Source organism: Mus musculus, chromosome 19, assembly GCF_000001635.26.
Source record: "Mus musculus strain C57BL/6J chromosome 19, GRCm38.p6 C57BL/6J".
In the NCBI taxonomy this organism is placed as follows: domain Eukaryota; kingdom Metazoa; phylum Chordata; class Mammalia; order Rodentia; family Muridae; genus Mus; species Mus musculus.
The window spans coordinates 48,025,355-48,040,056 of NC_000085.6; the positions used below are offsets into that span (position 1 = coordinate 48,025,355).

The window sequence follows — 14,702 nt, forward strand, 5'->3', positions numbered from 1 at the left end:
CAGTGATGAAAATCTAGTCTAGCTATGAAAAGCTGGCCCTCTTCGGATTCCTGTGAAATCCTCCCTCTTAACTCCTGTAAATACGCCTGCTCCAGTTTTCCTAGGATTTTTATCTATTCCTTGAGCCATTTCCTGATTTCCTTTCTTCCCGCATCCTCATGTGTCTTGAGGTACTCTCTCCCGCGTGTGTTATTTCGGATTCCCATATGTCACTGAAACCAGCCCTGGGGAGGTAGCCAATCTGCTTTGCCTCCGACTTGCTGGAAGTCCTCTGGCTTCTTTTCTTCCTCTCACTTGATGGCTCTCTCTCTCCTGTCTCTAAAGCACCTGGTTTGTTTTGCCTTGAGGCACTCTTGAGTTGTCCCTCCCCTTTCAGATTTTTCTCGTTCTGTTCTGTACCTACCCCTTGTATGCTGATTACTACAGGGAGCTGACTGCTCTGGTCCAGCTTGTCCTTTGGCTTCCAACTCTGGGCTGCATTTCCAGCTCTCCGGTATATATGCCCCATGGCCCAGGCTTAGTTAACCTCAGCCTCTGTCTACTTAGCCTTTGGGACTTCTAGTCCTCTCCAGCTTTGCTCCCTCCATCACGATGACTCTTCCTTTCCCCACGCAGGGGCAAACATCGGAGACTCAAAAGTCATTGGATTCCTGACTTCCACGCATGTCTCATCACTCAGCAAAGCCCACTGATTCCACTCCAGTGATATCTTCCCATCTACCTGTGTTTCCCCTAATGTTCCTGGAACCCATCTTTCCCTGTGCTCTATCTGCATGGAGGCCCTGGGACTGTTCCCCCTGCTGCAAGCTGCTTTTGCTACTCTTTTAGTTCTGTGGGCAGCCCAGGCATGCTCATTCCTGACTCCCAACTGCCTGAAAGCTGTGGTTCCCAACACAACTTAGACTCACACCATGATCTGGGCTCTTCTTTCCTCTTTTTGACTTGTCCCCTTGATTCGCTGTTGCGAGGTAACTCCTTCAGAGAACCCATGGAACTCCGTTCCACCATCTCTCCTTGTATGGGGAAAGTGTCTACTCATGCTTAGAGAGGACCTGCACAAGATGTTTTTGCACGCCTTCCCCCACCTCCTCTGACAGTAGTCACTGGACCCTACAGCACTTCCCTGTGATCATACGTCCAGAGAGAGAGGACCTTTATCTTGCTTGTTTGTCTCACTCCTCGTCACTTGACTCCAAGTACTGGGCACATTCTAGGTCTTTGACAGGTGCTGATGTGACAGCCACCGAGTGGATGTCATTAGCTTACATCTGTCAAGCAGCTCAGAAGGCTCCAGAACCATGGGGCCCTGTGGTGCAAGTTTGGATGGGTTGTTTAATTTCTGCTCCTGGTTATGCCTTCCCCCAGGAGAAAGAGAAGCTGTATGTGGAGCTGAAGCACATCTTGGCCCGGCAGCCTGGCCCAGAGGCTGCGGAGCAGCTGCAGATCTACCGGCATACACTGCGCGAGAAGACTAAGCAGCTGAAAGTAAGTCCCTCTCTTGGTTGTTAGGACAGATGCCTTGAGGGGACTCCTGGGCTGCTCAGTGAGTCAGTCTACCACCCAGCCAGCTTTCCTCAGAGTTCATTAGACTCTGATGATCCAAGAAGGAGGAGAGGGAGCACCAAGAAATGAATGAGGAAGGAAGGAAGTGATGTAATGGAGGAAGGGCTTGCATGGAAGGTCACAGGATGGTTCAGACAGCCCAGATGGTAGAAGAGAACATTAAACACCATTGCCAAACCAAAGTCCATTACCACACCGAGGCAGCTTCCTGCTATTCCTTTCCACCCACAGTAAACATTTGCAAAGCACCAGCCGGTGCTCAGGGTCTTGCTTCATGCCCATTTATCACATAAATAGCCACAAAAGGGAGATACAACCATGCAAAAAGAATTTTTTGTGGGGGGGGGGGGCACAATTCCCTTCCCAGTGACACAAAAGCCTCAGTTGGAGACATGGAGTATTTTATTATTCTGTGCACCTCTTGGAAGTTGTCTCCAAAAACTGTGCTTCTTCAATCTGTCCTTTTAGCTTTATCTTGTGAGCGAGTGAGCAGTCACTAAGAATACCAGAGATGTTTTCTGCTCACACACATGTCCATGGAATTCTCTTCAGGTCAGATGACTTCTGGCACTTGCCCGGCCCAAACAAGGGTGACAATCCTAACCTTCTATTTGGAGTGAACTAGATGACACCCTATTAGTATAGACTTGACCTCTTCATAAACGAGACATTATAATAGTGTGTCCTTTTAGGTGAAAAGGACACAGGCAGCCAATCTAATTAGAACATTAATTTTCAAATTACTATGAGTGTTCATTTCACGTGAGGACCCAGAGACATAATTTGAATTTTGCAAAAGGCACACAGTCTTGATTACTTTTGTTTCTTGAAACAATTGAATATTTCAAGCCAAAAAAATATGTTTCCTTCTCGTTTTCTCATGGTGAGTATAAATTAGAAAAGCTCGTGCCTGCTTTGTCTTCTTCACAGTTGGCTCTGGACAGCCCTCAATGGCTCCCTCGGGGGCATTGTGTTACAGCAGTCCTTTACCTCGGGAAACCCTTATCTTCAGCTCCGAATAAAATGCAACACCTTGCAGCCGAGGGATGGGGAGATTCTGAGCAAGTCCCACAGAGCAAAGCCATTATCCGGATTCTCAAAACAGGGTCTTTGTTCCTAAGAATCGAACCATGGAGACAGGTTTTCTTTCAACATGAACATCATGTTCTTTGGCGCAGCCGGCATGGCCATAATCATATTCACAACAATTAAGAGGGAAGAGTTCAGAAGCAGACAAGCTGGCAAAATGATGATCATGCTTTTATGACTATCCTCAAAACAGCAAGTGTGTGCCCCTTAGAACGACTGGCTGCCCTTTCTTGCCCGGGTTTTGGTAGGGAGCACAGCTTAGTTCTGGCATACTTTGTGCCCTGTTTGGAGGAGTAAATTTCTGCTCTAGTGCAGCTTATATCCCTTAGCACTCACTGAACCCAGTCATGGAGAGAGGTGGGGGTCAGGTTTCTTCTTACAGCCTCTCTCTTGCATTAAGATCTCCAAGGCACAAGCTCACTGCTTTTTAGAGATAAGGTATCCCACTGCTGAGATACACAGCGAGCCCAGGAATAGTCCCAAAGAATGAAAAGGATGATAGACATTTAGCAGAACAACCACCCTGGTATACACATACATATATTCAAAAGCCTGGTTAACGGTAGTGGGGAGATGCTTTCGGAAGGGCTTTTACCATAGTCCTCAGACTCATACTACCTAGTGGTATTTTCTCTTGAATGTATTTTTAAAAGGCTAAGAGCTATTTTAGATGGTGTGTCTGTGTTCTGTCTCCACTTGTAATATTCCCAGAAACATATTATGACCAGAGACGAATGGTGGTTCATCTGAAACCCACTCGAATGTTGCTGCTGGCTTTCCTTTTAATACGGGATGATATTTCGCTTATGTTTGTCACTTGGTTACAAAGTCATCAATTCTCAGCCAGATTAATAGCCAGGGATGGGCCCTGAACCCGTGGAAGCATTAGGAAGCATGAGGGAGCATGTAGAAGCATGTGGAAGCATGCTGTTGTAGTTTGAAACCCGGTTTGGACAGTGGTCTTCACCTTTAGCCCCTGGGATGAATGGTGGCAAGTTAAAACAAATGTTTCAGAAAAGGATATCACTTCCCTGTGCATCCTTAACTAACACTGCTTCCCGTGTTGTGTTAGGTTCTGTCATCGGAGTTGAATATGTACGAGTCACAGAGCCAGGAGTACAAGTATGAGATCGAGAGACTTGGCAATGAACTGATGTCTTTAAAGAAGAAATACCTGGCTCAGAAACGCAAAGAACTCGTTCTGAAGTAAGACTCAGTCCAACGTTCTAATCTCGTTATGCCTGGTATCTGATTGTAAGAAAATATGTGAAGGGCCTGGGACTGGTGACGCTTGCCTTTAATCGTAGCATTCGGGAAGCAAAGGCAGGCAGATGTCTGAGAGTCCAAGGCCAGCCTGGTCCACATAGTTTCAAGCCAACCAGTAGAACACTGTGAGACCCCGTGTCAAAAAAAAAAAAAAAAAAGTTTGATGAATTTCTCAGAGCTGCCAATCTCAGTAGGGTAAACTGAGTCATGGGTCAAGCAACCAGAAGTTCATAACACATTAAAATTCATGTCTTATCTGACATCGATTTCTCCTCTCTTAGAGATTTACCAAGGATTCACCAACACCTGCTCATTGGTGGACTGAGCATAGATCAGATTGAACAGGGCTGCTCGGCCATACACACTGTCTTCATGGCTTGCCAATGGCCAGGTCATAACTGCTTGCAGACTCAATCGCCAGCCTTCTCTGGGCTGAAGTGTACCCACAGTTAAGACCTGTGGAGGGGGCAGGGCTTCCTACGGCTTTCACAATGCAGTGGCACCGCTGTGATTGGGAACATTTCCTATGTTTTAGACATGACTGACTCTGAGCATCCATGTTCGTTGACTGACTAAGTATCTGTGGCAGGGCGTTGGCCCCAGCTCCTCTTCCAGGAGATAGAGATGTGAAGATGTAAATGCAGAGGTTGACATTGTGGGTTTGGGGTGCCTTGAATGCTGGGGAGCAAGTGTTCCCTTAGCTTTTTTTTATTGGGTATTTATTTCATTTACATTTCCAATGCTATCCCAAAAGTCCCCCCCCCACTCCACCCCCCACTACCCCCACCCACTCCCACTTCTTGGCCCTGGCGTTCCCCTGTACTAGGGCATATAAAGTTTGCACGACCAATGGGCCTCTCTTTCCACTGATGGCCAACTAGGCCATCTTCTGATACATATGCAGCTAGAGACACAAGCTCTGGGGGTACTGGTTAGTTCATATTGTTGTTCCACCTATAGGGTTGCGGATCCCTTTAGCTCCCTGGGTGCTTCCTCCAGCTCCTCCATTGAGGGCCCTGTGATCCATTCAATAGCTGACTGTGAGCATCCACTTCTGTGTTTGCTAGGCCGTGGCATAGTCTCACAAGAGACAGCCATATCTGGGTCCTTTCAGCAAAATCTTGCTAGTTTATGCAATGGTGTCAGCGTTTGGAGGCTGATTATGGGATGGATCCCCACATATGACAGTCTCTAGATGGTCCATCCTTTCGTCTCAGCTCCAAACTGTGTCTCTGTAACTCCTTCGATGGGTGTTTTGTTCCCAATTCTAAGAAGGGGCAAAGTGTCCACACTTTGGTCTTCGTTCTTCTTGAGTTTAATGTGTTTAGCAAATTGTATCTTATATCTTGGACATAGTACTACCAGAGGATCCCGCAATACCTCTCCTGGGCATATATCCAGAAGATGTTCCAACCGGTAAGAAGGACACATGCTCCACTATGTTCATAGCAGCCTTATTTATAATAGCCAGAAGCTGGAAAGAACCCAGATGTCCCTCAACAGAGGAATGGATACAGAAAATGTGGTACATTTACACAATGGAGTACTACTCAGCTATTAAAAAGAATGAATTTATGAAATTCCTAGGCAAATGGATGGACCTGGAGGGCATCATCCTGAGTGAGGTAACCCAATCACAAAGGAACTCACACAATATGTACTCACTGATAAGTGGATATTAGCCCAGAAACTTAGGATAACCAAGATATAAGATACAATTTGCTAAACACATGAAACTCAAGAAGAACGAAGACCAAAGTGTGGACACTTTGCCCCTTCTTAGAATTGGGAACAAAACACCCTTAGCTTTTTTTTTTTTTTTAATTGCTGTTCCCCTATTCCCAGGGAGCAGGGCAGGAGCCCAGTTGAGTCAGGAAGTTTAAAACTTGGTCTGATGGTGTGGCCTTGCCAAAACTGATGCAGCTAATTCCACAATGACTCCCACTACAGGCTGAAAGTCATATTTGGTATTTCATCTGCATGGACACCTCAGGGACACGCTGAAATATGGTTTGAGTGCATCTGCCCACAATCCGTTAGCAGCAAACAGCATATAAAGTAACTGGATGCAAATTCATTTGCCAGTAAAAAAAAAAAATCTGCCCTTCTCGTAGATCAGGATATTCCCCTGGTCCACATTTAGATGGCGGTTCCTCAGTGGAGTGAAATACTACCGTGATTTAGAGAAGTCTGTCTTAATATGTGGGTCTTGTGACTGACTCTCTGAGTCTGTAGTGAGATGGATTAAACATGCAGGTTCCAAGGTCCCATTTCTTGGTAGCTGGACTCAGCCTAAGCATTGGCAACTTGAAGCTTTGAGGGTTGTTTTCAGTCACACTGAAGTTTTAGAACCACGGGGGCAGGGGAGGAGAGAGAGAGAGAGAGAAAGAGAGAGAGAGAGAGAGAGAGAGACAGAGACAGAGAGAGACACAGAGAGAGACAGAGAGAGCGACAGAAAGAGAGACAGAGAGACAGAGACAGAGAGAGACAGAGACAGAGAGAGAGACAGAGAGGGAGAGGGGGTGGGGGGAGAGGAGACTCATAGGTCGTGGAACAGAAACAGTTGGTTAAACTAGGATAAAATATCATAGATCTGTTTTCCTGTGAGGGAGGTGTTAAGCTCTGAGACCTTCCAGTTTTTTTTTGAGCTCACATAGCCAGGTGTGGTGGCACACGCCTTTAATCCCAGCACTTGGAAGGCAGAGGCAGGCGGATTTCTGAGTTCGAGGCCAGCCTAGTCTACAAAGTGAGTTCCAGGACAGCCAGGACTATACAGAGAAACCCTGTCTCGAAAAACAAAAACAAAAACACATTTTGAACAATAAGTGATTCTTGCAATCATTGCTCCCCCTCGAATGTATACAGACATATAACCCTCCCCCTTTTTTTTTAATGAGAAAAGCTATCCATTTCAGGTCTACCTTCAGAACATTTTAATTTGCAGGCTGCATGCATGCTGTCTCCATTTTGTAATGTTAAGTAAAACATAATGCTTAGTTTTCAAGAAAAAAGCCCAACTAGACTCTGATACCTTCTATCCATGACGGGGCTCATCCCACTTGTCTCTAAGGGTCCCCACACCCTTAGAGTCACTTGGAGATCACTGGCATAGTTTACACAACTCCAAACAGCTAGCATGGTTAAACGGTTAAGCCTCTTTCTAGAACCAGTTCACCTCAGGCTGTAAGCTCATTGGCTTGCCCTAACCCCCTTTTCGAAAAACGTGTTCAAGTTGCATGTATTTAGTGTGAATGTGTGTGCATGAATATATGAGTGTGTGTGTATGTGTGTGTGTGTGTGTTTGGCTCTTTGAGTTCAAACAAATTTAAATCAAGCTGAAAATTCTGTGCCTTGCTTTCACCAGCTGCATTTAGAGTGTCGGGTAGCCGAGCACTCTTGGTGGCGAGCCACAGAATCTTTTTGTTTGATGCAGAGGTATCTGTCAGTTAGCCTGGCTCCTCAGGCTTGTCTTCACCTGTCCTCCCTCTCAGCCCCCTGCACCTGGCTTTGGTTTTACTGGTGGTTCCTTCCAGTCCAGGGAGGCATCCATAAGTCAGTCGTAGACAGGGAGAAGAGATCAGAGGAACACAGCAAAAAAGATTAAGGTGCTGAAGAAGATATGCAAAGGCAGAAACAAAAGTGCTGAGACGGTGTAGCCTGGGAGGAGAAGGCTACAGGGAGTCATTATAGTGGTCTATAAATACATTAAACAGATAATGCAGAGGAGACAGTATTCCCATTAGTCAGCTCAGACCAAGCCAGAAGCATTAAGCCTAAGTTCCTTCAGAAAGGAAAATCCAGGTCATTTAAGGCAAGGAAGTGCAGGGAAGGGGGAGTGAGGGCTGCCCGCATCTAACACCAGTCAGGAGCTAGACAGAGTTGCCAAGGTGGGGGAAGGAAGGAGCCCTCTGCTGGGTCCACTCAGAGCGAGAGCCTTTTGTCCTATGTGTGCAGGATGGGCTTCCACAGTGAAGAAATCAAATCTACCAGGAGCAGCTGAGTCGACCACGCGATGCTCTCTAGGTTCTTTCCAAAGGGACTAGTTCAGAACCTCTGCTGCCGGTGCGCTCTCTACACACACCCTTGAGAAACAGCAACTCGGATCACTTTTGCCTTTTGGCATCTTTCATTTGTCTCAGACACTCTTCACCAGCCATTAGTTCCACCCATATCCCAGCCACATCCATTCCACATCCCTCCATGGGATCCACCCACATCCCTCCATGAGATCCACCCACATCCCAGCCACATCCATCCCACATCCCTCAATGGGATCCACCTACATCCCTCCATGTGATCCACCCATATCCTTCCATGTGATCCACCCACATGCATCCATGAGATCCACCCACATCCCAGCCACATCCATCCCCCATCCCTCCACTGGATCCCTCCAGTCTTCACTTTTTATGCTGGTCTGTACTTTGCAGGATCAGGCTCTTTCCCTAAAGTCAATATTCTTTCCCCTAAGATCAATCAGGTGTAGTTGGCCCATCTGATTTTGGTCTTAGAGTTTGCTTAATTTTTACCTTTTATAATTCAAAATAGGTAACTTGTATGCTACCTCTGCAGGAAAGAGATGTGTGTGTTTGTATGAGTGCATGTATGTGTACATGCATGTGTGTGTATGTGCATGCATGTGTGTGAATATGTATATATGTGTATATTTATATGTATATATATATATATATATATATATGCGCACATGTGTGAATGTGGGCATATGTGTGTGTGCAGACATGTATGTGTGAGGGTGTGTGTGTGAAAAAGGGATCCATATAGAAAAATATATTGCAGATTTGTTTTAGGCGGAATTCTTTTTATTTTATTTTTTCTACCAAAATACCATCTTTTTTTAATCTCCCCAGATTTTCTTGTATCTTAGACTGTTTTCTAGTACATTCTGATACTTGTCTGGAGTTGTAGGAGAGTTTGTACATTATAGATGTCCAAATTTCATAAAGACACTGTACATGGAGTAAATATTTCTCACATTTCACAAGAATTTGGAAATGGACCAGGTGATAATCGACTAATTAGTCATTATATCTAAGCCAAGAGGAAGGCTCTTCTGACTGATCTTTGGAACTAAACAAATATTTTTAAAACAAGAAGGTAGTTTTAAAACAAGCCAGGAAGCACCAAAGGCAGCGTCTGGGCTGTAATGAGGCCCTCTGTCCATGTTTGGACCACCAGTAGAAGCAAATACTTCATATCTTATTGTCTCCCCATAATTCTATATGCTGTCAGAAAACGCCTAACGAGATTTCCAACTAGAAGCCCTGATCCGTTGTTTTCAGTGGGTGGCTCACCCTAGGAAATGACAGAGCATGAGACTCAGGAGAGGAACAAGGTGTGGGAATGCTAATCATGTCCTTTCCTTTATAGAAACAAGGACAGGATGTCGATGAACAACATCTTCTCAGAGACCAAGAAGTCCGTCCCTCGGTTTACCGGGGGTGGATTTCCCCTCCACCAGGCAACCAAGGTGAAGTTTTAACCGGAAGCTACTGGCTGGCTCAAGCTCAACAGCTCAGGAAATTTGCGCTGGAACATTGTAGAGGAATCGCCTTCAATCCCTCAAATCATAGCTAGATAGAAAAAGCCGGTGCCCAGCTTTTCAGAGTTGGAAGGGATGGGCAGCTGTCAGTGTCTTGTACATACAAGTGATGATGTCGTACCTGAAGCACGTGGACAGTAACAGACTGTGATTGCAGCTCTCTAATTAAGATGGCCCTTGGCATAAAGCTGATCTTTTGTTACAGTTGAATCAGCTGATTAGAAATGCACTAGATTTAGAAACTTGGGGTGGATGAAGCTTTGGGTATTAATTCCTCTATTATAGATATTTGAGCACTTGAAGGTTTTTGTATGCAAAAAAATATTTTATATGTTAAAAATGCAATGCATGCCCTCACATCTTATTAGTGAAAATCTATTTTAATTATTCCTCATTAGCAAGTGATAGCATGAGATAGGATAACAGGACACATGACTGGGATTTCAAAAAGTGTATATTGAGAGTGATTTCCACGTGGGACATCGTTCCAGGCCTGGGGTAGGAAAATCTGTTCTGAAGAAGAAATGCCAATAAATACTTCATCATAAAAAAAAAGTTCTTTGTAAAGATCTTGATCTTTGCTTTGGTAGAGCATGTCATTAAAGTTTAAAATGACTGTGAGTAATGTTTAACATAAGGATCCAAGCCAGCGAAATGCAAGAGCCAACTGCTGGGTTTCAGAGGCCTTGTGCTTGGCAGTGGAGCTGGTTAGCCCCACGATCTGCTTGGCTCTCAGGTTGCCAGACAGCGTTTGGAGTCACAGGATCCACGGTGAGTTCTTTTTGTGAAAGCCGCAATGACGTGGGCAGCAGTTCGCAGTTACCCTGCTGAATGCTCATCTTGCAACGCCGTGGCCACCTCTTCTACAATAACTTGATTTCTGCAGTTATTTTTTTAAATTCTTGAGGACAAGCAACTCAGAGATGAGCAAAACATGAGAGCTGAGAGCGTTCCATTTGTGTTCAGTGACCATGCTTTCCATTGTTGGGGGTAAGAGTGTTGGTGACCCAAGGTGTTTGTCAAGACTGTATGGGAAAAAATAGCTTAATGGGATTCTCTGGTTATCCTGAGGCTCCCCTCAGTCCACTGAGACAGGTGCTATTGCCTAGGTGAGATGCCCCAGAAGCTGACCAATGCCAGAGACGTCCATGAAGGAGATTTACTTTACAAGAGCAGGTAAGAGGGTTACAGAAGGGAAACAGCAAAGGGAAGTAGGCCAGGCAATGAAAGGATGCTGTGTAAAGTCAAGGTCCATGATGGGAGACTTTGGATCTTGTAGAACAACTCTGAAGACCCTACAGTTGCTGCTCAGAGTTTTATCATGAGAAATGAGGGGGCTTGGGTGTTTATATTTTTACACTGTTGGCTGCCAGCCAATGGCTGTTCTGCAGGGGCACTTCCGGTTCTCTTTGCCTGTAGGCAATGCAGGCCCTTGTTACTCAGTGGCAGCCCTTGGATAAAGAGACAGCAGGTGCTGAATGCTTGCCACCTTGTGATTCTTTCTCCTTTGAACCAGAGTGAGACTGTCACAGGTAGAAGGTCACCTTAGTGTCGAGGTGATATTGTGGTGAGAAATGCTTCTAATTGCTTCCAGCACCTTACTTGAGTATAGAAAATGGGCTGTCTCCTTGAGAAGTTACCAAGAGCATTTTAAATCCAGAGAATCACAATGGGAGCCAGATGTGGGTGGTGAGTGCTTTATCCCAGTGGAAGAGACAGGAAGATAAGGAATTCAAGGCCGACCTTGACTACAGCAACAGTCAGATTTGAACCTGGGCTACAGGAGACCTTGATTCAAAGCAAACAAATGACCATGACTCAGTAATTAGGTAAGGTGCATGCCTGCCTGTCTTAGTCAGGGTTTCTATTCCTGCACAAACATCCTGACCAAGAGGCAAATTGGGAGGAAAGGGTTTATTCAGCTTACACTTCCACACTGCTGTCAGCACCAAAGGAAGTCAGGACTCAAGCAGGTCAGAAAACAGGAGCTGACACAGAGGCCATGGAGGGATGCTACTTACTGGCTTGCTTCCTTTGCCTTGCTCAGCTTGCTTTCTTATAGAACCCAAGACTACCAGCTCAGGGATGGTCCCACCCACAATGGGCCCTCCCCAACTTGATCACTAATTGAGAAAGTGCCTTACAGCTGGATCTCATGGAGGCATTTCCTCAACTGAAGCTCCTTTCTCTGTGATAACTCCAGTTTATGTCAAGTTGACCCAAAACTAGCCAGTACACTGTTATGCCTCCAAATGGTAGGCAGAGACAGGAAGATCACAAATCCTTTTTCAGTCTGGACAAGAATAGGCTAAATGGGGAGCCCTTGCTGGGGAGTGTACAGGAATCTATGGTTAATACCCAGTACTTTTAAAAAAAGTCACAGTGGAGATGACAATTTCGCTTCTAAAATGTTGCTGATATTTTTCCTCAGAGCTACATGTTGTATAGACAAAGCCAACCCTTAGGCCTTCCCATCCATGCAGAGACATTTCCTCAAGAGCAGCCAAGGCCAAGTTCATCGAGTTGTTTCAAGGGCTCCATAAGAGGTTCACCTGGGACTCCTGATCTATCCCAGAATGGCAGAGGCTCTGGGAACAGCTTCTGGGCTCACAGTCTGACTCCTTACGATGAGCTGTTTTGAAGAGTGGATGAGTTCAGTCATGTAAGATTAGAGTACTGCTAGGCATAGAGTATGCAATATGTATGCGTTATGTTTACATATGCATATAGATATATACATATAAGAGATAACCAGTGTTTTGGAGTTGGAGAAGAGACGATGCTAGATAATTCTTAAAAACTATAAAGGTGATTCTAAAATGCTGGTACAGGGTGGATGTCATTCAAACGTCTGGATGAAACTTGATTTGGTAATGTAATTTATAACTGAGTATCTTCTAAAATGCCACATTGGCTGCCTTATGAAATCTCTATGTGTTATTAAAATCTGGGGGGAGGGGTGGTTAAAGAAAATGTGATATAAAATAATAATGTATCATAATAAATTTACACACAGAAGCAAAAAAAAAATCCAATCTATGAGGATAAGGTGACCTTTCTTCTTTAGAAGCTGGAATTTTTGTTGTCACTCAGTAACTAAAGGGAAAGTCCCAGTGACCTCAGCCTCCTTCTGCCCTCTTCTTCCTGGGCTGTCACCTGTACTTACGACAGGGATCCTAAGACTCAGGACTGAAGAGGGCTCTGGGAGCTACATGCAGCCCCATTAGATGGTGTGTTTGTATGTTCAAGTGGAGCAGTGAATTAGGCTAGAAATAGCAGAGGCCCAGTATTGTAAGCACTGTCTATTTAGATGCACGTATTTCCACCATGGCCATGGCACAATAACGGACTGTTAAAGACTTGGAGCTTTCCAAAGGATTAACAGTAACTGTGAGCTCACAGTGGGCTTGGTGCTTTTAAAAATCGCAAATCTGCTCTGCATTGTAAAGCAACATGAGGAGATGGTACAGCTGTGTCATTTTGCCCCAGGGCTTTTCTGAGTTTGAGAGAGGAGTCCTGTCACTAAACCATGCATGACTTCCAACTGGGAAGACGTGGAGCTGGGATGCTTTCTCTGTTAATAGGGACCGTGAGCATGGAGATTCCCTGGCCATCCTTTGCTGACTGGCACTTCTCAGCCGCTACTCTCCTAGCTGGGTTTTTTTAATTGTGCTTACTTCTGAAGAATGGCTCAGAGCAGAGGTTTGCTGCTATGATCCATGGAGAGGGTGTTAGCTGTACTAGGAGGAGATGGCGGCAGTTCCCCTTGTCATGGTGGTAATTCTGCTGGAAAAATTTATCCAGGGTTGATAATCTCATTTGATTTCCTGACTAGCTCTGAGTTTGAAGTTTGACCTAGGCCACGATCCCCATAGGAAAATTCTGTATGCCAAATTTTGAGTGGAATGGCATTTCACAGGCCCCGAAATTTGAAAAACAGGGTACCCCAATTTTTGTTAAGCATAGTCTCTTACATGGCCACCTACCTGCTATTGGAGGAAAGGAAGGGTGTTTTTAAATATTAAAATTGTAAAATAACTTAATATGTATCTCATCATTCTTTTTGTAGTAGATGGAAAATATTTTTATAGCATTATCCATTTTTAACTTCTAATTCGATGCTGTTTTAGTATACCATTCCTCATATCTATTATTTAAAGGTTCCATTAGGGTTTTGAGATCCATTAGAATTTTATAACAGTAGGAAATGTATCAACAGGATACCATTCTTCTTTTTTATAATTAAAAATAGATTTTCCTCTTATTTTAAAGTACCCCACTGTAACAGAAAACCAGGAAGTAAGGAGAAGTAAAAAGGAGAATGCTACCAATCGTCCCCCCCCCCCATCTCTTTTACCTGGGGTTGTAGCGATTGTTTGTGTCTGCCATTTGTCCTGACTGGTGAAGGCTCAGGATGCCAAAATGGTAAATAGTTTGAACACTGTCCATAAAATACTACTGTTGCATACTTCTGAATGTATCTTTCTGCATTTAAAAATCATACGATTCTATATGTATCATCTGATTCTATATGCTTTGCCTACGTGAACGTCTGTGTGCCTTTTGCACACCTGGTGCCCACAGAAGTCCAGAAGAAGTTCTGGAGTCCAGAAGAAGGACTGTTCTCATCTTTCTAGATTGGTTTTCTCTTCTACAGTATCTTAAGAAGGAAGCACACACAGTATATTCTTCTGGACTTGGGTCTGGAAAATACAGGATAAGTACATTTGAGATCAGCCATGTGGTTGTCTATGGGCCTTCACACCAAATTGACTCCGTCTTATTGCACGGTGATATCTTGTGATATAGAAGTAATGCAATTTGAGTTGTTGATAGGAGCTGGTTAACTTCTAGATTTTTAGCTTGTATGAATCACATTGCTACTAGGATTCATGTATGAATCATCCTGTGGCGAGACATCGTCATTTCTCTTGGGAGAAGCGCTAAGGAATAGAAATTGCTGGATCTGCACAAAACCATGTATTTTGCTTGATGAGACGCTGTCAGAGTGTTCCCTACATTGTATCAATGCAGCATCCTACAAACAACGTGTCTGGACTCCGATTGCTCCATATCTTGGTCCATATTGTGCACTGTCAATGTTTTAAAGCCATTCTATCCTATAAACAGCGATGTCTCTACGTGGCTGATTCCCTGGTGACTAATAGCGTTGAGCATCTGTTTTTGCCATTTTGCTCATTCATCAGCTTTCAAACCTGAAGCC

General features: G+C 44.6%; 1 protein-coding gene across 1 annotated transcript in view; it reads left to right on the forward strand.

The window, feature by feature from the left end:
* The window catches only part of Cfap58 (cilia and flagella associated protein 58), a 97,668-nt gene extending 87,643 nt beyond the window's left edge, over window positions 1-10,025 (forward strand). Inside the window, exons 16-18 of the mRNA NM_001163267.1 lie at window positions 1,366-1,485; window positions 3,725-3,858; window positions 9,307-10,025. Coding sequence (NP_001156739.1) covers window positions 1,366-1,485; window positions 3,725-3,858; window positions 9,307-9,418 — 366 coding nt within the window. The 3' untranslated portion in view covers window positions 9,419-10,025. The remainder of the gene's footprint in view (window positions 1-1,365; window positions 1,486-3,724; window positions 3,859-9,306) is intronic.
* The last annotated feature ends 4,677 nt before the right edge of the window (window positions 10,026-14,702 follow it).